General features: G+C 41.8%; 1 protein-coding gene across 2 annotated transcripts in view; it reads left to right on the forward strand.

The window, feature by feature from the left end:
* The window catches only part of ppil2 (peptidylprolyl isomerase (cyclophilin)-like 2), a 363,209-nt gene that overhangs the window by 192,448 nt on the left and 150,680 nt on the right, over nucleotides 1–20,081 (forward strand). For both annotated transcript variants that reach the window (XM_043716077.1, XM_043716075.1), the window contains exon 13: nucleotides 13,389–13,478. In XM_043716077.1, coding sequence (XP_043572012.1) covers nucleotides 13,389–13,478 — 90 coding nt within the window. The remainder of the gene's footprint in view (nucleotides 1–13,388; nucleotides 13,479–20,081) is intronic.

Consider the following 20,081-nt stretch of genomic DNA (forward strand, 5'->3'; position numbering starts at 1 on the left):
GCCATTCCCCCCCCCCCCCCCCCATACCCCTGCCATACCAATAAGCGAATACTGCAAATACCAGGGTTAAGACAGAGGTAGTATTGAAATTGGAGATACTACAAAATTGAATAAGAGTAAGTGCATGAAATGCCAGAGGCAATAAAAGTGGAAACGCAATCTGTTTCAGAATGCACCTTTGATTATGTGAAGATTGAAAGGACAGAAATTGCTGAGACACTGAGCACCATTTTCTAACCTGCCTTAGATGTACAATTTGTTCTCCAGGTTGGACAGTTAGAGTCATAGAGGTATAGAGCATGGAAACAGACCTGTCAGTCCAACTCGTCCATGCCAAACAGATATCCTAAAGAAATCTACTCCCATTTGCCAGCATTTGGCCCATATCCCTCTAAACCTTTCCTATTCATATATCCATCCAGATGCCTTTTAAATGTTGAAATTGTACCAGCCTTCACCACTTCCTCTGGCAGCTCATTCCATATATGCACCACCCTCTGTGGGAATTGCCCATTAGGTCCCTTTTAAATCTTTCCCTCTCACCTTAAACCTATGCCCTCTAGTTTCGGACTCCCCGACCCAGGAAAAAGACCTAGTCAATCCACCCTATCCTTGCCCCTCATGATTTTATAAACCTCTACCTCTTGCTATCGCTCAAACATGCCAATCCTTGTAAATTTATTTTCTGAACCCTTTAAAGTTTCACAACATCCTTCCGAAAGCAGGGAGACCAGAATTGCACTCAGTATTCCAATAGTGCCCTAACTAATGTCCTGTACAGTTGCAACATGACCTCCCAACTTGTACAACCAATAAAGGCAAGCATGCCAAATGCCTTTGTCACTACCTGTCTACCTAGGACTCAATTTTCAAGGAAATATGAACCTATGCTCCAAGGTCCCTTTGTTCAGCAATACTCCCCAGGACGTTACCACTCAGTATTTAAGTCCTGCCTTGATTTGCCTTTCCAAATTGAAGCACCTCCCATTTATCTAAATTAATCTCCATTTGCCACTCCTCGGCTCATTGGCCAATCTGATCAAGATCCCGTTGTACTTTGAGGTAACCTTCTTTGCTGTCTGTTACACCTCTAATTTTGGTGTCATCTGCAAACTTAGTAACCATCCTCAAAAGAAGAAAGAGGGACATGTCCACTATTGCTAAACTACCTTGTGTGATTGGAGAGACTTCAATAGAATTAATTGGTACCTTGAAAACCATGGGTGATAAATGAAAACCAGCAGACTTATAAAGGCAAACAGTGTTTAACTAACTTGATTGAGTTCCTGGATGCAGTGAGATAGAGAGTAAATGGAGAGGTGCAGAAAAGGAATTGCATAAGTAAATCCATTGCTAACTTTCAAGATACTAATCAAGTATTTTGCATCAGTGTTTACTGTGGAGAAGGACATCGAAGATATAGATTATGGAGAAATAGTTGGTGACATAGAGGAGGAGATGCTAGCTGTCTTAAAACATGTAAAAGTGGACAAATCCCTAGAACCTGATCGGGTGTACCCTAGAACTCTGTGGGATGCTAGGGAAGTGATTGCTGGGCCCCTTGCTTTAGATATTTGTATCATCAGTAGTCACAGGTAAAGTGCCGGAAGACTGGAGGTTGGATAACTTGGTGCCACTATTTAAGAAAGGTCGTAAAAAAAAGCCAGTGAACTATAAACTAGTGAGCCTGATGTCAATAGTGGACAATTTTTTTTAGATTAGATTAGATTAGATTAGATTACTTACAGTGTGGAAACAGGCCCTTCGGCCCAACCAGTCCACACCGACCCGCCGAAGCGCACCCACCCATACCCATATCCCTACCCCTACATTTACCCCTGCATCTAACACTATGGGCAATTTAGCATGGCCAATTCACCTAACCTAATTTGTTGGAGGGAATCCTGAGAAACAGGATGTACATGTATTTGTAAAAGCAACGACTGATTAAGGATAGTTAACATGGCTTTGTGCGTGGGAAATCATGTCTCACGAACCTGATTGAGTTTTTGAAGAAGCAACAAAGAGGATTGATGAGGGCAGAGTGGTAGACGTGATCTATATGGACTTCGTTAAAAATTACACAACACCTGATGAAGGAGCGTCGCTCCGAAAGCTAGTGTGCTTCCAATTAAACCTGTTGGACTATAACCTGTTGTTGTGTTATTTTTAACTTTGTACACCCCAGTCCAACACCGGCATCTCCAAATCATAAATATATGGACTTCATTAAGACGTTCGACAAGGTTCCCCATGGGACACTGGTTAACAAGGTTAGATCTAATGGAATACAGGGAGAACTAGTCATTTGAATACAGAACTGGCTCAAAGGTAGAATTCAGAGAGTGGTGGTGGTGGAGGTTTGCTCTTCCAGACTGGAGGCTTGTGACCAGTGGAGTGCCAGAAGGCTCAGTGCTGGGTCCACTACTTTTCATCATTTATATAAATGATTTGGACAGGATGCTCAGTTGAAAGAGGAGCTGCAGAGCTTTTGGATTGCAATGACTTACTTTTGTTAGAAGACTGCATGAGGCCAAAGATAGATTATTAGATTAGATTGTTTGTTAGTAGATTAGATTACTTACAGTGTGGAAACAGGCCCTTCAGCCCAACAAGTCCACACCAACCTGCTGAAGCGCAACCCACCCAGACCCATCCCCCACATCCACCCCTTCACCTAACACTGCAGGCAATTTAGCATGGCCAGTTCACCTAACCTGCACATTTTTGGACTGTGGGAGGAAACCGGAGCACCCGGAGGAAACCCACGCAGACATTGGGAGAACGTGCAAACTCCACTCAGAGTCGCCTGAGGCAGGAATTGAACCCGGGTCTCTGGGGCTGTGTGGCAGCAGTGCTAACCACTGTGCCACCGTGCCGCCCACAAATGTTTAGTATGTTTGCAGATGGCACCAAAATTGGAGGTGTAGTGGACAGTAAAGGAGGTTACCTCAGAGTACAATGGGATCTTAATCAGATGGGCCAATGGGCTGAGGAGTGGCAGTTGGAGTTTAATTTACATAAATGCGAGGTGCTGCATTTTGGAAAGGCAAATCAGAGCAGGACTTATACACTTAATTGTAAGGTCATGGGGGTGTTGCTGAACAAAGAGACCTTGGAGTGCCGGTTCATAGTTTCTTGAAAGTATAGTCGCAGGTACATATGATAGTGAAGAAGGCATTTTGGTATGCTTTCCTTTATTGGTCAGAGCATTGAGTATAGGAGTTTAGAGGTCATTTGTGGCTGTACAGGACATTGATTCAGCCACTTTTGGAATATTGCATGCAATAATGGTCTCCTTCCTATTGGAAGGATGCTATGAAACATGAGAGGGTTCAGAAAAGATTTACAAGGATGTTCCCAGAGTTGGAGGATTTGAGCTATAGGGAGATACTGAATAGGCTGGGGCTGTTTTCCCTGCAGTGTCGGCGACTGAGGGATGACTTTAGAGGTTCATAAAATCAAGAGGGGCATTGATAGGGTAAATAGAAAAGGTCTTTTCCCTGGGGTGGGGTAATCCAGAACTAGATATCCTGGGTTTAAGGTGAGAGAGGAAAGATATAAAAGAGACCTAAGGAGCAAATTTTTCACAAAGAGGAATGAGCTGCCAGAGGAAGTGATGGAGGCAGGTAAAATTGCAACTTTAAAAGGCATCTGGATGGGTACATGAATAGGAAGGGTTTAGAGGGATATGGGCCAAGTGCTGGCAAACAGGACTAGATTGGGTTGGGACGTCTGGTCTTCATGGACGAGTTGGACTGAAGGGTCTATTTCCATCCTGTACTTCTCTATGACTCTATAACTCTAAAAGGAAATTGGATAAATACAGGAAAAATAAATTTTTGCAAGACTCTGGCGCATGAGTAAGACTCTGGGATAAATTGCATAGCTCTTTCAATGAGCAGGCATGCTGGGCAAATTCTATAATTGTAGTAATTACATTTCAAAAATCTGACTTAAGCTATAGAGCTTTGCAACATTTTGAGACTGTGGAATGTTGTGTATAAATTAGTTCTTTCTTTCATTAGCATGGGTCAAGGATGAATAAATTATTATGAAGACCAATTTTCATTATTAGTCATTTGTCGTAAAATATTTGGATTTCTCTGAATATCATCCTATGAGGAATATGTCAGTGAATCACTACTGCCCTGGGCATGGATTTCAAATAGTGGATTAAAAGTCTGTATTTTAATATTATTTTAATAATAATTTGCTAAGTTTATTCTGGAAAACAGGTACCACTAGTATTTAATTTCTGTAGCAGTGAGTGACATGGCTGCTTTTTATATTTTTGCAGAGCTTTCCAATGCAGTCACTTCCATCTTCTAACACTATTGTTTGTGTAATTAGCCGCAGCTACAATCATTTCCTCTCTGTGCCAAAGCTTGTTTTGTCTGGTTTGTGTTACTTGTAGGAGTTCTGTCAGCCTTCCAGTCGAAAAGCAACAGATAGTATAAGGAGCCTCACAGGAGAGGGGATTAAGGAGAGAAGTGTTGTACTACTGGAATATGTAGTTGCCTCTCCTGTTTAGTTAAATGTTTTTGCCCTCTGTTTGGAGTACTATAGGAATTCTAAATTTCTGAACAATCTTAAATCTTGAATCATGCTTCATTATTTAGCTTCTATTAGAAATGTACCTCAGGTTGAGTAAAAGAAGCAAAGTTATACAAATCAACTTGGTTTCCATTGGAAAAATGGGTGAGAAGGCAAAGGACTCTGTACCTCTCTAATCTTGCTACCTTCATAAACTCTCTTTTGGTGGCCATTAAGCCCATCCAATCTGTGGCAGTTTATTTGCACGGTCAATTTAACTAGTCCTACTCCCCCCCCCCCCCCCCCACACTCCCTTTCCTCTCAGTGCTGCAAATCTTTTTACATTCAGATACTTATTCAGTACTTAATTGAAAAACAGAGTTGAATCTTCATCCATTCCCCTTCCCAGGAGGACAAAACACATCCAGAAACCCTAGCCACTCTCCCCTACATCAAAGACATCTCGGAAATGACTGCCAGACTATTCAGACCCCTTGGCATCATGGTAGTCTACAAACACACCAATACACTAAAACAGCAGCTAATGAACTTGAAAGACCCGATACAGACAACGAGCAAAACTAATGTCATTTATAAAATATCATGCAAGGACTGTAACAAAAGCTACATTGGACAAACAGGCAGAAAACTAGCCACCAGGATACATGAACACCAACTAGCCACAAAAAAAATGACCCACTCTCACTAGTATCCTCACATACAGATGAGGAAGGACACCACTTCAACTGGGACAACACATCCATCCTAGGACAAGCCAAACAAAGACACGCAGGAGAATTCCTTGAAGCATGGCATTCCAACCGGAACTCTATCAACAAACACATCGGGTTAGACCCCATCTACCACCCCCTGAGAAAAGGAACACGAAGTGACTTCACCACAGGAAATAACATCACCAACCCAAACATATAAATAGAAAGCAGGAATTTTCAGCATTGCTTTGCCTGAAGCCCACTGAAGATGTTACCTAGCAGGGTAACGAAACATCTGGAAATTAACCTTGCAGCTCAGCGAGCAAACCTACATCCTGAGCTACAAATCTTTTCAAAACTCGCTAAGTACATCCAAGATCCCCAATACTCAATGGACGATAAGAAGCTTTCTCAAATTGCATTTGAGTATTTTGACAATCTTTAAATACATGTTCTGTCATCCCACTGCCAAAAGGAGCAGTTTCTCTCTCTCTCTACTCTGTCTGATGATTTTCCTCTTGGGGAACAACTCCAGTTGTTCTAAAGGATGTTCATAACTGAAGTCTGCCAGTCCTGGAAACATCTTTTAAAATCTTTTATGTACCCTCTGGAAAGCCATGGTGACCAGTTATCCCATATTTTAAATATTGGTCACTGCCGGTCCTAAAGTGGGGCTTTCACCAGGCATCATAATGGATCCCTAGGAGGGAAGGAGGTGTCCAAAAGCAAGTGATTTCCTTTGCCACCCTCCCACACCCCACTCTCACTCTCTTCCCCTCCCCCCCCCCGCCCCCTTAAAATCATGATGTTAGATCCTCATTCAACTACAGAAATAGGGATCCTACATAGTAGGCTGCTGTCCTGGGCAGCATTCCCAAGTGGTGAATTCCTAGCCCTGCTGGTTGCGTATCAGTGGTTGTGGGATGAAGCTTGGAAGTGGCCATTTAAGATCTCTTGGCTTCTGGGCAGGAAGGCCGTATAGAGTTATAAAGTCATAGTGATGTACAGCATGGAAACAGACCCTTCGGTTCAACCCGTTCATGCCGACCAGATATCCCAACCCAATCTAGTCCCATATCCCTCCAAACCCTTCCTGTAGAGTCTCTTCTGGCACATACCTTTCCAATTGATGTCACAGGACCTTCCCATCCCTCGGAACTCATCCCAGTGAGACAGCAGTACTCACTTTTGCCTAGATATTAGATTCTGCCCAGTACTCCAGCTGAGGCCAAACTGGAGTCGAATATATGTTCGTTCATAACATTCTTGCATTTGTACTCTTGATTTATAAAGACCAGAATCCTGTCTGTTTCTTTCACCATTCTATCAACCTGACCTGCCCCATTTCATGATTTGTGTACATGTACCTGGCAGCCTGTTGAATTGCACCCTGTATTTTGAATTGCACCCTGTATTTTGTATTGCCTCTTCACTCTTTCCAGCTGTCCCCTCTACACTTTCTAACTACACAAATAAATTCACAAAGAACAGGTTAAAGCCCTCAACTGTTGTGTTGGTTCAAACTGTTTATGATAAATTCAGTAGCATTAGTTCTTGGCTAGCATTGTGCTATCAACATATGATTGTGAGGGATTCCAAGTATATTTCATTACCTATGTAGAAATGGGAAGCTCACCAGTTAATTTGTCATACTGCATGTTTCTCATTAGCTATTGAAATCAATGAATTTATGGTCTGTTAGTGTCCACAACACTTACTACTCCTGAGACACAAATAACAGCTTAAAACTGATTTCATGGAACAAATAGTGGGAGAACTCACAAAGCTGGCTCTTAAACTTTGCTTACTCTTGCCTGTGGAAAGTTTAAAAAAAGATGTGTATAAAAGTTGATGCTGGAAGTGTACCAGCAGAAATTCTGTATCCTCAGGAAACAATATGACCAGCAATTTGAAAGCCTTAAGCGCCTTGCTTTTGACCAGTTGGCGTGAGCATTTTAGGGGAATTTAGGGAGGCCACTATGAAATAATTCTCAGTGAATTTAAAACCTCCATCCATTTCTGGATGGAATGTACCTAGAGGAACAGCAATGGAAAGAATAGAGGTGGGGAGAGTGACAGCACCAATGAGAGAGTGACAAATGTTGGAAGTCCTTGGCAGGACACAAAATTGTTGAGGTGAAAAGTGAAGCTTAGAGACCTGTGTAGTTTAACTCCTGGAAGGTAGACATGAATGGACCAACTGCTGGAGGGCATGGGAAAACCAGTTGGATTTATTGGGACACAACTACCCTGTCCCTCCTGGCAGCTTCTGAATTTGCATTCACGGTTAATCTCTGGCTATATGCCATTGCTTTAATAAAACATGTTGCAATTAAAGTTCAGTATGCCCGTAGGTGCTCTAGTTTATGATCTGTGATCATGACACGTTCCCTGCAGAAAGAATAAAATGAGTTTCATTATATCATTACAAAAAGAAGAAAAACAAAAATAAAAGACCCCAAACAATAGACACACATGCACATTTGTTCTTCTATGTTGATCAATTACATAGATTCAATTCTAACCAGGTCTCCAAGCTCTGGTCAAAGCATCTGCAATTACATTTGATTTCCTGGTAATTTGGGTGATTTTCAGTGATACAGTTGAAGGATCAAACTCCAACAGAATAACCTCATGCTCTGGGTCTTGAACGTTTCCACAAAATTTAACAGATTGTGGTCAATATAGACTGCTACTTCTGGACCCATTTCAGACATCTAAAAATAAAAACTGAAAGAACTGCAAATTGGAAGCAAAACAGAATTTGTTGGAATAGCTCAGCAGGTCTGGCAGCATCTGTGAAGAGAAATCAAAGTTAATGTTTCAGGTCTGGTGACCCTTCCTCAGAACATCTATCTAAACATGTTTGTCGACCAGTAATAAAACAGGAGTTTGGTCTGTGCTGTGGAATTTAATTTTGCATTCATGGGATGTAGACTTGGTTGGCTGGGCCAGCATTTATTGCCCATTCTTAGTTGCCTGTAAGAATGTGGTGATGAGCTGCTGCTTGAACTGCTGCAGTTTCTTTGGTTGATAGACCCACAGTGCTGTTAGAAAGGAGTTCAAGAATTTTGACCCAGTGACACAGAAGAAATGGCAATATAATTCCAAGTCATGAGGGTGAGTGACTTTGGAGGGAAACTTGCAGGTAATCCTGTTCCCATGTATCTGCTGCCCTTGTCCAGCAAGATATAAGGGGCCGTGGAGTTGGTAGGGGGCTGACAAAGGAGCCTTGTTGAATTTCTAAAGTGCAAGTTGTGGATTAGTACACAATGGCGAATGTTGATTGTGGAGGGAGGGAATGTTTGTAGATGTTGTGCCAATTAAGTAGTCTGTTTTTTTCTGGATAGTGTCAAACTTCATGGTTGTTGTTAGATGTTGCACTCATCTAGGCATGTAGGAGTATTCTACTACACTCATCAGTTGTGCCTGGTAGATGATGAACAGGCATTAGGAAGTCAGGTGACGAATTACTTGCTGGAGGATTCCTAGTCTCTGACATACTCTTGTAGCCAGAGTATTTCTGTAGCTAGTCCAATAGTTTAGTTTCTGGTAAATAGTAACCCTCAGGCTGTTGATACTGAGAGATTCAATAATTCTAAAGTAATTGAATGTCAAAGGGTGAAAGTTTGATTCTCTTGTGTGGCATAAATGTTGCTTGTCACTTGTCAGCCCAAAGCTGAACATTCTGAAGGAAGGTAATTGTTGAAGCAACTGAAGATAGTTAGATCAAGGCCATATATCCTGGGACTTAGATGACTTATCTCCAACAGCCACAAATATTCTTCTTCAAAGTTTGTGAGAAGATTTGTAGCTCGGGTGCTCGTTGTTGTGGTTCTGATCGCCAAGCTGGGAATTTGTGTTGCAGACGTTTCGTCCCCTGTCCAGGTGACATCCTCAGTGCTTGGGAGCCTCCTGTGAAGCGCTTCTGTGATCTTTCCTCCGCCATTTGTAGTGGTTTGAATCTGCCGCTTCCGGTTGTCAGTTCCAGCTGTCCGCTGCTGGAAGGAAGAAACCATGGTCTCATTCGATGTAACGGCACTGTTCACCTCTATCGACAAAACCCTACCCAGAGAAACAATAGCCAACCTGCTGGACATACAGAACAGACAACAGGACATTGAACCTATCAACAAAGACGGCATACTTAAACTACTAGATCTGGCCTCACAACACACTTCACATTCAACAACCAAATATATGAACAAATCAACGGCACACCCATGGGCTCACCCATCTCTGGACTCATAGCAGAAGCGTTAATGCAAAGATTAGGACAAACAGTCTTACCGCAAATTCAACCCAAACTCTGGGTCAGATATGTGGATGACATCTTTGTAATCATTAAAAACACAGAAATAGAGAACACACACCGGATCATCAATGCCACACTCACAGGAATCCGATTCACTAGAGATGAAGAAAAGGACAACCAACTCCCATTCCTAGACGTGATTGTAATGAGAACATCTAACGGAGAATTCACCACAAAGGTATACAGGAAAGCCACACACACAGACCAAGTCCTGAACTACGAAAGCAACCACTCCAACAAACATAAAAGAAGTTGCATCAAGACACTGTTCAAAAGGGCCACAATGCACTGCAGTACACCAGAACTGCAAAAAGAGGAAGAAGAACACCTATACAATGTATTCAAAGTTTGTGCGAAGATTTGTAGCTCGGGTGCTCGTTGTTGTGGTTCTGTTCGCCGAGCTGGAAGTTTTTGTTGCAAACGTTTCGTCCCCTGGCTAGGCGACATCATCAGTGCTTGGGAGCCTCCTGCGAAGCGCTTCTTTGATGTTTCCTCCGGTGTTTATAGTGGTCTGACCCACCCAGACCCATTCCCCTACATTTACCCCTTCACCTAACACTACAGGCAATTTAGCATGGCCAATTCACCTAACCTGCACATTTTTGGACTGTGGGAGGAAACCAGAGCACACGGAGGAAACCCATGCAGACACTGGGAGAATGTGCAAACTCCACACAGACAGTTGCCTGAGTTGACAGTTGTTCATAATGAGTTACAAAATCTTGTGAACATAACTCTTTTTGTCAGTGGACAGTATATATATTGAAAGCTATGATTGAGGTATGCTGGAAATTTCTCCCAGTGAATTGACAAAATTCTGAGTGGCTTATTTATTTCAATGCTTGGTACATTTAGATTGCAGCACAGCCACACGTGCACACGTCCCCTTTGACACTTTGGTGTTCCAGACTGATTGGCAGGAGCCCAGTTAAACTTCAGTCTACTTCCATTTTTGTGTAGAAGTTAAATGAACACTTATTTGTTGCAAGCAGAGCTCTGGATAAAAGTTTGACTTCCATCTGAAAAACACTTTTTCCTGGTCTGTCCCTTGCTCTGTCTGATTTGGAATGTCTTGGAGCTAGCTTTCCAAATTGATTTTGTACCAGTCTTGTCTAGCTGTTTCTTAAATCCACTACTATCTTATTAAGGCAGAGAACTTTAGGACAGTCTTAGATTGTGGATATGATACAGCAATTAGGAACGAAATATCACCCTGTACCTCGAGTATGAATTTACCTAGATGCATTGTTTCAGTTGAGATTTTATTATCTGTGGAATAATAACTCCTTGTACATGTAAATATTTCCAAAGAATATGAAGGGTGTTACATCCAGTATGTGCAGTACTATTCAACTGAACTTCTGGTTTGCTTTGCGGCTAACCCTGCTCCTTCACTGGATGTACATTAGAGTCATAGATTTGTACAGCATGGAAACAGACCCGTCAGTCCAACTCTTCATGCCAACCAGGTATCCTAAATTTAATCTGGACCCATTTGCCAACATGTTGCCCAAATCCCCCTCAACCCTTCCTTTTCATGTACCCATCCAGCTGCCTTTAAAATGTTGTAATTGTACCAGCTTCCACCATTTCTTCTGGCAGCTCATTCTATATGCACGTGCCTGAAAAGGTTGCCCCTTAGATCCCTTTTAAATCTTTCACCTTAAACCAATGTCCTCGAGCTTCGGACTCCCCAGTCCTGGGGAAAAGACCTTGACTGTTCACCTTATCCATGCCTCTCATGATTTCATAAACCTCTGAGGTCACCCCTCAGCCTCTGAAGCTCCAGGGAAAATAACCCCAGCCTATTTAGACTCTCCCTAGAGTTCAAACTGTATTAACGTTCAACATTTTATAGTTTTAAGCTTTTCATGATTTTAACCTGTATCATCAGCCGTCTTGTTGTCAATTCTCATAATGTGTCTATATTTCTTTGCAGCCTCTCTATTTCTTCCCCTCAGGTTATATTTCCACCTAGTTTTGTATGTTTAGCAACTTTACAAGGAGAGAGAGTAATTTGTCAAAATCTTTACTATAGATTGGAAGTAGGTGAGATCTGAACAATGTGACTTTTCACTACCCATAGCCTGCCATCTTCGAAATGCCTCATTTATGTTTTCTCTTTACTTACTGTTCCTTAACTAATTCTTTATGTACGCTTATATATTACTCCCAACTACACCATCCCTTATCTTGGTTTTTAAACATTTGAGCAGAACCTTATTGGATACTTTATTTAAATTAAGCCATTCCCTATTAATTGGTTTCCTCTTTACCCAATTGTTACATTCTTAAAAAAATCTAATAATTGTGTCAAGCAGTATTTCTGCTTGTGAAACCATCTTGATTTCATCAAATAAAACTATGATTTTCCAAATGCATGGTGAACGTTTCCCTAAGAATAAGTTTCACGATTTGGACGTCAGGCTGGTTACCTATAGTTTCCCATGTTCTGTCTCTCTCTTATCTTGAAAATTGGTGTTACATTTTTTAACTTCCAATCCATTGGGACCTTGCAGCTATGACCTTTGAACCTGAGAATGTGGACCATCAAATCTTGTAGATTCATAAATGTTTACAGCACAGACGGCATCTTTTCAGCACTGGTCAGCAAACATCTGACTACACTAAGTTCATTTTCCATCTCTTGGCACATGGCCCTGGACACTAAGGCAACACAACTGACTATCTAAATACCACTTAAATGCTATGAAATTTTCAATTTAGCCACATTCAGGCAATGAATTCTAGACCTACACCACCCTCTGAGCGAAAAACGTTCTCCTCAAGACTGATTAGCAAGGTTAGATCTCATGGAATAAAGGGAGAACTAGCCATTTGGAACCAAAATTGGAGGTGTAGTGGACAGCGAAGAGGGTTACCTCAGATTACAACAGGATCTTGACCAGATGGGCCAATGGGCTGAGAAGTGGCAGATGGAGTTTAATTCAGATAAATGCGAGGTGCTGCATTTTGGGAAAGCAAATCTTAGCAGGACTTATACACTTAATGGTAAGGTCCTAGGAAGTGTTGCTGAACAAAGAGATCTTGGAATGCAGGTTCATAGCACCTTGAAAGTGGAGTCGCAGGTAGATATGATAGGCATTTGGTATGCTTTCCTTTATTGGTCAGAGTATTGAGTACAGGAGCTGGGAGGGCATGTTGCGGCTGTACAGGACACTGGTTAGGCCACTGTTGGAATATTGGGTGTTATTCTGGTCTCCTTCCTATCGGAAAGATGTTGTGAAACTTGAAAGGGTTCAGAAAAGATTTACAAGCATGTTGCCAGGGTTGGAGGATTTGAGCGTCGGAGGCTGAGGGGTGACCTTATAGAGGTTTACAAAATTATGAGGGGCATGGATTGGATAAATAGACAAAGTCTTTTACCTGGGATCGGGGAGTCCAGAACTGGAGGGCATAGGTTTAGGGTGAGAGGGGAAAGATATAAAAGATGGATGTTATTGGATGTTAGTCCTTTTTTGTCTTCTAGTACTTTTCTCCTGCTGATATTGATTATGTAGCTTCCTCTCATGTTTAACATCCCTATTTCTGGTCAACAATCTGCATCTTCTACTCTGAAAACAAGCACAAAGGATTTGTTCCATGTGTCTACCATTTCCTTCGTCTCAATAATTAGTCCTGTATTTGCTTTTAAGGAACCAACATTTACTTGGTTACTTTTATCCTTTTTATATGCATGTATCAACTCTTACAATCTGATTTTGCATTCTTGGCTAGTTCATTCTTTTTTTTCATCAATTTTGTATCCAGTTTTGCTGACAAAAGATTTAATGCTATTTATTACCTCTGTTTGAATTTTACAGACTCCAAAGGCATGTGAAAATTTCATCAAGCTCTGCAAAAAGGGATATTATGATGGAACAATCTTTCATAGATCAATCCGAAACTTTATGGTGGGTCTACTTCTACTGACATGTGCAATAGGTTTGAAATGTTTCTTTTACAATATCACTCACTGTATTGCAAGAACAACGCTCAACAATGCTTAAAAGAAGCCTTCACATAGTTTTAATGAACCCAAGAATTTTAAGCAGTTTTTATGTTGTAAGTTTCATTGAAACAAAAAAAACAGGTCATCTTTAAGAATTTGACAGCTGTTTCTTTTTCAAATCTGCTTTGCTGGAAGCGTTTCACAAATAGTTTGCAGATTAGTGTTCAACTCGCAACTTAAGCATTCACTGAAATGGTCATACTGTTCACAGGTTCTTCTAAATGCTATTAAAAATTATTTTTTTCCCTTGAAAGTGATAACATTGAGTCAGTATCTTTGAAAGGACTTAGTTTTAAGAAATAGTTTATAAATACTGAATGTAATAACTGGCTTTCCTGTAACCTTAATTAGAAAGAGTACAATTTAATTCAGAGTTATGAAATGAAAATTTACAGACTATGAAAGTGTATTGTACTTTCTAACCTTGCAGTCTGCCCTGTTTTGACATGATGATACACAACTTGAGCCAATGAATTTCAAGAAATTGCTTGTTTCACTATGGGCCATTTTTGTCCTTCCTTAAACCTGTCTGTTGTCAGCCTTTACCATCTCTCCTATTCCTTCCTACTTAATAGTTTGCATAGAAGACTGTTTAGTAAAATTAGATCATAAGACCATAAGACACAGGAGCGGAAATTAGGCCATTCGGCCCACCGAGTCTGCTCTGCCATTCAATCATGGCTGGTAGGTTTCTCAACCCCATTTTCCCGCTTTCTCCCTCTAACCTTTGATCCTGTCAACCCCATTTTCCCGCTTTCTCCCTCTAACCTTTGATCCTGTTTTAAATATTCTCTGTAACCTGGCCTCCACAGCCTTCTGTGGCAATGAATTCCACAGATTCACTACTCTCTGGTGAAAGAAGTTTCTCCTTATCTCCGTTCTAAAAGGTTTTCCCTTTATTCTTGGACTATACCTCGGGTCCTCGTTTCTCCTTCCAACAGAAACATCTTCCAACAGCGTCCACTCTGTCCAGGCCATTCAATATTCTGAACATTTCGATCAGATCCATCCTCATCCTTCTAAAATCCATTGAGTATAGAGAGTCCTCAAACATTCCTCATACGTTAGGCCATTCATTCCTGAGATCATTCTCGTGAACCTCCTCTGGACCCGCACCAGGGCCACTACATCCTTCTTGAAATATGGGGCCCAAAACTGCTCGCAATACTCTAAATGTGGTCTGACTAGAGCTTTATAAAGCCTCAGACAGTGGTGAGAGAGGGTTGTTTTTTAGATTGGAGGCCTCCGACCAGTCGTATTCCACAGGGATTGATGCTGGGTCCATATTATTTGTTATTTATATAAATCATTTAGATGGCAATATGGTTAGTAAGTTTGCAGATTACATCAAAGTTGGTGGTATAGTGGTGAGTGAAGAAGGTTATCTGATAGTATAACCGGATCTTGATCAAATGGGCCGAGGAGTGGTAGATGGAGTTTAATAGTACATAGTTTCTTGAAAGCAGTGTTACAGTTGGACAGGGTGGTGAAAAAAGTGTGCACTTGCTTTCATTGGTCAGAGCATTGAGTATAGCAGTTGGGATGTCATGTTGAGCTGTAGAGGACATTGGTGAGATCACTTTTGGAGTACTGTGTACAGTTCTGGTCACCCTGCTATAGGAAGGATATTATTAAATTGGAAATGGTGCAGAAAAGATTTACAACGATATTACCGGGATTTGAGTTTTAAGAAGAGGCTGGATAGGCAGGGACTTTTGATTCTGGACTGTAGGTGGTTGAGGAGTTACCTTATAGAGGTTTATAAAATCATGAGGGGCATAGATAAGGTGAATAGAAAAGGTCTTTTTCCTATAGTCGGGCATAATTTTAAGTTGAGGGGGAAGATTTAAAAGGGATCTGAGGGGCAACCTTTTCACTGCGAGAGTAGTTTACATATGGAGAGAACTGCCAGAGGAAATGGCAGATGCAGGTACAGTTAGAACATTTAATGTATGTTTGGTCAGGTACATGAATAGAGCTGAAAAATGTGTTGCTGGAAAAGCGCAGCAGGTCAGGCAGCATCCAAGGAGGAAGAGAATCGACATTTCAGGCATAAGCTCTTCTTCAGGAATGAATTTGAAAGGTTTAGCGGGATTTGGGTCGCGCAAGCAAGTGGGACTAGTTTAGTTCAGGAAACCTGACTGGCATGGGTTAGTTGGACCAAAGGGTCTGTTTCTACACTATATGACTCTGTTGCTTTTTGTTCCTTTGTGATAGGGCAATGCTATTGGCTGGCAATCCTCCAGGAAGTTATAAATCCCTGTAATGTAGGGATAGGGCGCAAGATTGTGTGCACTGTACAAATTTGCAGTACTAGATGACTGCAATATGCTGTTGCTCTGCAAACCTACCTGAAACTTTTGAATATTTAGGTCAAACAGTTGTGTTCTTGAAAATTTTGAAAATGAATGTAGTGAACAGGCTGGGGCTGTTTTCCCTGGAGCGTCGGAGGCTGAGGGGTGACCTTATAGAGGTTTGGATGGGTATATGAATAGGCAGGGTTTGGAGGGATATGGGCTGGGTGCTGGCAGGTGGGACTAGATTGGGTTGGGATATCTGGTCAGCATGGACGGGTTGGACCGAAGGATCTGTTTCCATGCTGTACATCTCTATGACTCTATAGAGCAGTTCCTTTCTGTTTTATAAATATTACTGTCATAATGAAATACAGAGTTGAAACATTTATGAAATAGCTAGTTTTCATGTTCACACTGTCCAACCTATTAGCCCAGTGAGTCAGCAGACAAATCTCTCTCCTTTGGATGTGGTAGAAGTCCTTTTTTCTGCCTCTGACAGCAGTGAGTGCCCTCCCTGAGTTTTTAAAAAATATTATTAATTCCGAGTGAACACAATTCCACAGGATAAGGCTATTCAAAATGTAATCTTGCTCAGAGAGCATTGGAGTAACTGGATTGCAAATAGTAACATTTACCTTTGTGCATTTGGATTCTAGCTGTGCTGGTCATGTACAATTGGAGAATAATCTGTACGTAGCCTGTGTTGGATGCAGTAGATGGAAGTGAAATCTTTCAACTCATCCTTGCCAGCATCCCCTGCATTCTGCCAGTTCTGAAGAAGTCATATTAACATTGAAATGTTCACTCTGCTTTTCTCTCCACAGATGCTGTCAGACCTGCTCAGTTTCTCCAGCACTTTCTGATTTTATCTCCTACATTCTGACTGGTTTAACCTAAAAGTTGAATGATGATCCATTCCCTTATATCAGAAGGATGTTGTGAAACCTGCAAGGGTTCAGAGTACATTTACAAGGATGTTGCCAGGGTTGGAGGATTTGAGTGAAAGAGAGAGGCTGAATAGGTTGTGGTTGTTATCCCTAGAGCGTCGGAGACTGAGGGGTGACCTTATAGAGGTTTACAAAATTATGAGGGGCATAGATAGGATAAATAGACAAAGTCTTTTCCCTGGGGTCGGGGAGTCCAGAACTAGAGGGCATAGGTTTAGGGTGAGGGCAAAAATTTAAAAGGCACCTAAGGGGCAACTTTATCACGCAGTGTGGTACGTGTATGGAATGAGCTGCCAGAGGAAGTGGTGGAGGCTGGTACAATTGCAACATTTAAAATCCATCTGGATGGGTACCTGAATAGGAAGGGTTTGGAAGACTTATGCCCAAAGTGTTGATTCTCCTCCTCCTTGGATGCTGCCTGACCTGCTGTGCTTTTCTAGCAACACATTTTCAGCTCTGATCTCCAGCATCTGCAGTCCTCACTTTGTCCTATTACAGAAGTACGGTAATCTAAACATTGGCTGTTAAAATTAAAGGATTTATCTCCAGTAGTGATATTGTTGACACAAAGCATTACAGCAATTTCTGTTTTTATTTGTTCATGGTATCTGGACATCTGTGGCCAGGTCAACAATTATTGCTCATCGCCAACTGATCTGGAGAAAGTCATACTGAACTGCCTTCTTGGAATTGCTGCAGTCCTTCAGGTGTAGGGACACCCTCAGTATTGTTATGAAGGTAGTTCCAGCACTTTGACCAGCAACAGAGAAGGAACTGTGATGTATTTCCAAGTCAGGATAGTACATATCTTGGAGGTGAATTTGCAGCTGGTGGTTTTTCCCATGTGTCTGTTCCTCTGGTCTTTCTAGGTGCTGAGATTGTAAGTTTCTCATCTTTAGAGGGTGCTGTAGAAGGAGAGTTGGTGATTTGTTGTAGTGCATCATTTAGGTTATATGCACTGCTTCCACTGTGTTGTTAAAGGGAGTGAATGTTGAAAGTGGTGGATGTGGTGCTATTCAAGTAGGTTCCTTTGTCCTGGATGGTGTCAAGCTTGTTGAGTGTTGTTGGAGCTGCACTCATCCAGGCAAGCAAGGAGTATTCCATCACACTCCTGAATTGCAGATGGTGGACAGACTTTGGTGAAATGGGAGGTAAGACCATATCTGGAGTACTGTGAACTGTACTGATCTCCTTATTTGAAGAAGAATATAACTATGTTGGAAACAATTCAGAGGCTTACAGGAATAATACTGGAATGGGTAGGTTGCTTTATGAGGAAAAGTTGGGGAGGCTAGGCTTGTATCTGCTGAAGTTTGGAAGAGTGTAAGGTGACTTGATTGTAACTTAAGGTCCTGAGAGATCTTGACAGGGTGCATATTTACTGGGACAAATGAAGCTGATTCTTTGAATGTTTTTTAAGGCAGATGTAAGTAGATTATTGATGAGCATTTGGGTAAAAGGTTATGGTGGGTACATGGTCTGATTGATCAGCCTTTGATGAGCCTAGTGGTCTGCTCCTGTTCCTAATTTGTATATTTGTATGTATGTTTAGAACCATTTCTTATTTGAATTTAGCTCAATCTACAGTTTCAGTCTTTGGGAACGCCTTTGCCCATCTTTGCACCACCACTACCTGACCTACACTGGGATAGTTAAAGTCACCCAACCCAATCCTGCCACTCAGCCCTTTCTTTCCCCTCCTTCCTGAGCACCTTGCGTTGAGAAATCTTTCAATATGGGGAGAAAGTGAGGTCTGCAGATGCTGGAGATCTGAGCTGAAAATGTGTTGCTGGAACAGCGCAGCAGGTCAGGCAGCATCCAGGGAACAGGAGAATCGACGTTTCAGGCATAAGCCCTTCTTCAGGAAAGGTTGGGGAGGCTGAAGAAGGGCTTATGCCCGAAACGTCGATTCTCCTGTTCCCTGGATGCTGCCTGACCTGCTGCGCTGTTCCAGCAACACATTTACAAATCTTTCAATATACCTTATTACGTATGCACAATTCCCTCATGACATCTTTCTTATTTATCTTGTGTTCACTGCCAAAACCTTCTGGGATTCATCCCTGTTTAAATCCCAGCTGTGTACCAGGTGAAATGTCACCAGCCAGTAAATAGCCTTCACAGTATACATAGTGGGAAAGAAATTAAAAAGAAAAGCTTCTCTAGGCACATAACTGGGTCAGGTGGCATTTAATTACAAATAGAAACACATTCATAAATCTAATGCTACTTTGCACCACCACCCATCTGTTCAACTGGCGTATTAATTGTAGATACACAAATGAAGCTACAAAGGCTATGCACCTTTGGCATCATAATAAGTTAGAACCCTTCTAAAGGAGTATTACTCTATACCTAATGCTTTTTAAAAATTTATTCATTTTTGTGAAATGTGGGTGTTACTGGCTGGCCACCATTTATTGTCTATCCCTAGTTGCCCTTGAGAAGGTGGTAGTGTGCTGCCTTCTTGAACTGCTGCAGTCCACCTGCTGTGGGGTGACTCCCAATGCCCTTAGGGAGGGAATTCCAGGATTTTGACCCAACGACAGTGAAGGAACGGCAATATATTTCCAGGTCAGGATAGTGAGTGGTTTGGAGGGAAGCTTAAGGCTGGTGGTGTTCCCATATATGCTGCCCTTGTCCATCTAGATGGAAGTTATTGTGTGTTTGGAAGGTGCTGTCTGAGGATCTTTGAATTTCTGTAGTGCGTTTTATAGGTAATACACACTGCTGCTACTGAGGGGGTTGGAGGGAGTGGATGCTTGTGGATATAGTGCCAATCTGAAAATGTGTTACTGGAAAAGCGCAGCAGGTCAGGCAACATCCAAGGAACAGGAGAATCGACGTTTCGGGCATAAGCCCTTCTTCAGATATAATGCCAATCGACAGGGTAGTTTGTCCTGGATGGTGTCAAGCTTCTTGAGTGTTGTTGGGGCTGCATTCATCCAGGCATGTGGGGAGTATTCCATCACACTGCTGACTTGGGCCTTGTAGATGGTGGACAGGCTTTCGGGAGTCAGGAGGTGACTTACTCACTGCAGTATTCTGTAACCACTGCATTTATGTGATGAGTCCAGTTGAGTTTCTGGGCAATAATGTTGACCAGGATGTTGACAGTGGAGGATTCAGTGTTGGTTACACTGTTGAATGCAAAGAACTAGTTGTTAGATTGTCTCTTACTGGTGATGATCATAGCCTGGCATTTCTGTAGAACAAATGTTACTTGCACTTGTCAGCCCAGGCCTGGATATTGCCCAGATT

This window comes from Chiloscyllium plagiosum, chromosome 25 (genome assembly GCF_004010195.1).
Source record: "Chiloscyllium plagiosum isolate BGI_BamShark_2017 chromosome 25, ASM401019v2, whole genome shotgun sequence".
NCBI classification, from domain to species: domain Eukaryota; kingdom Metazoa; phylum Chordata; class Chondrichthyes; order Orectolobiformes; family Hemiscylliidae; genus Chiloscyllium; species Chiloscyllium plagiosum.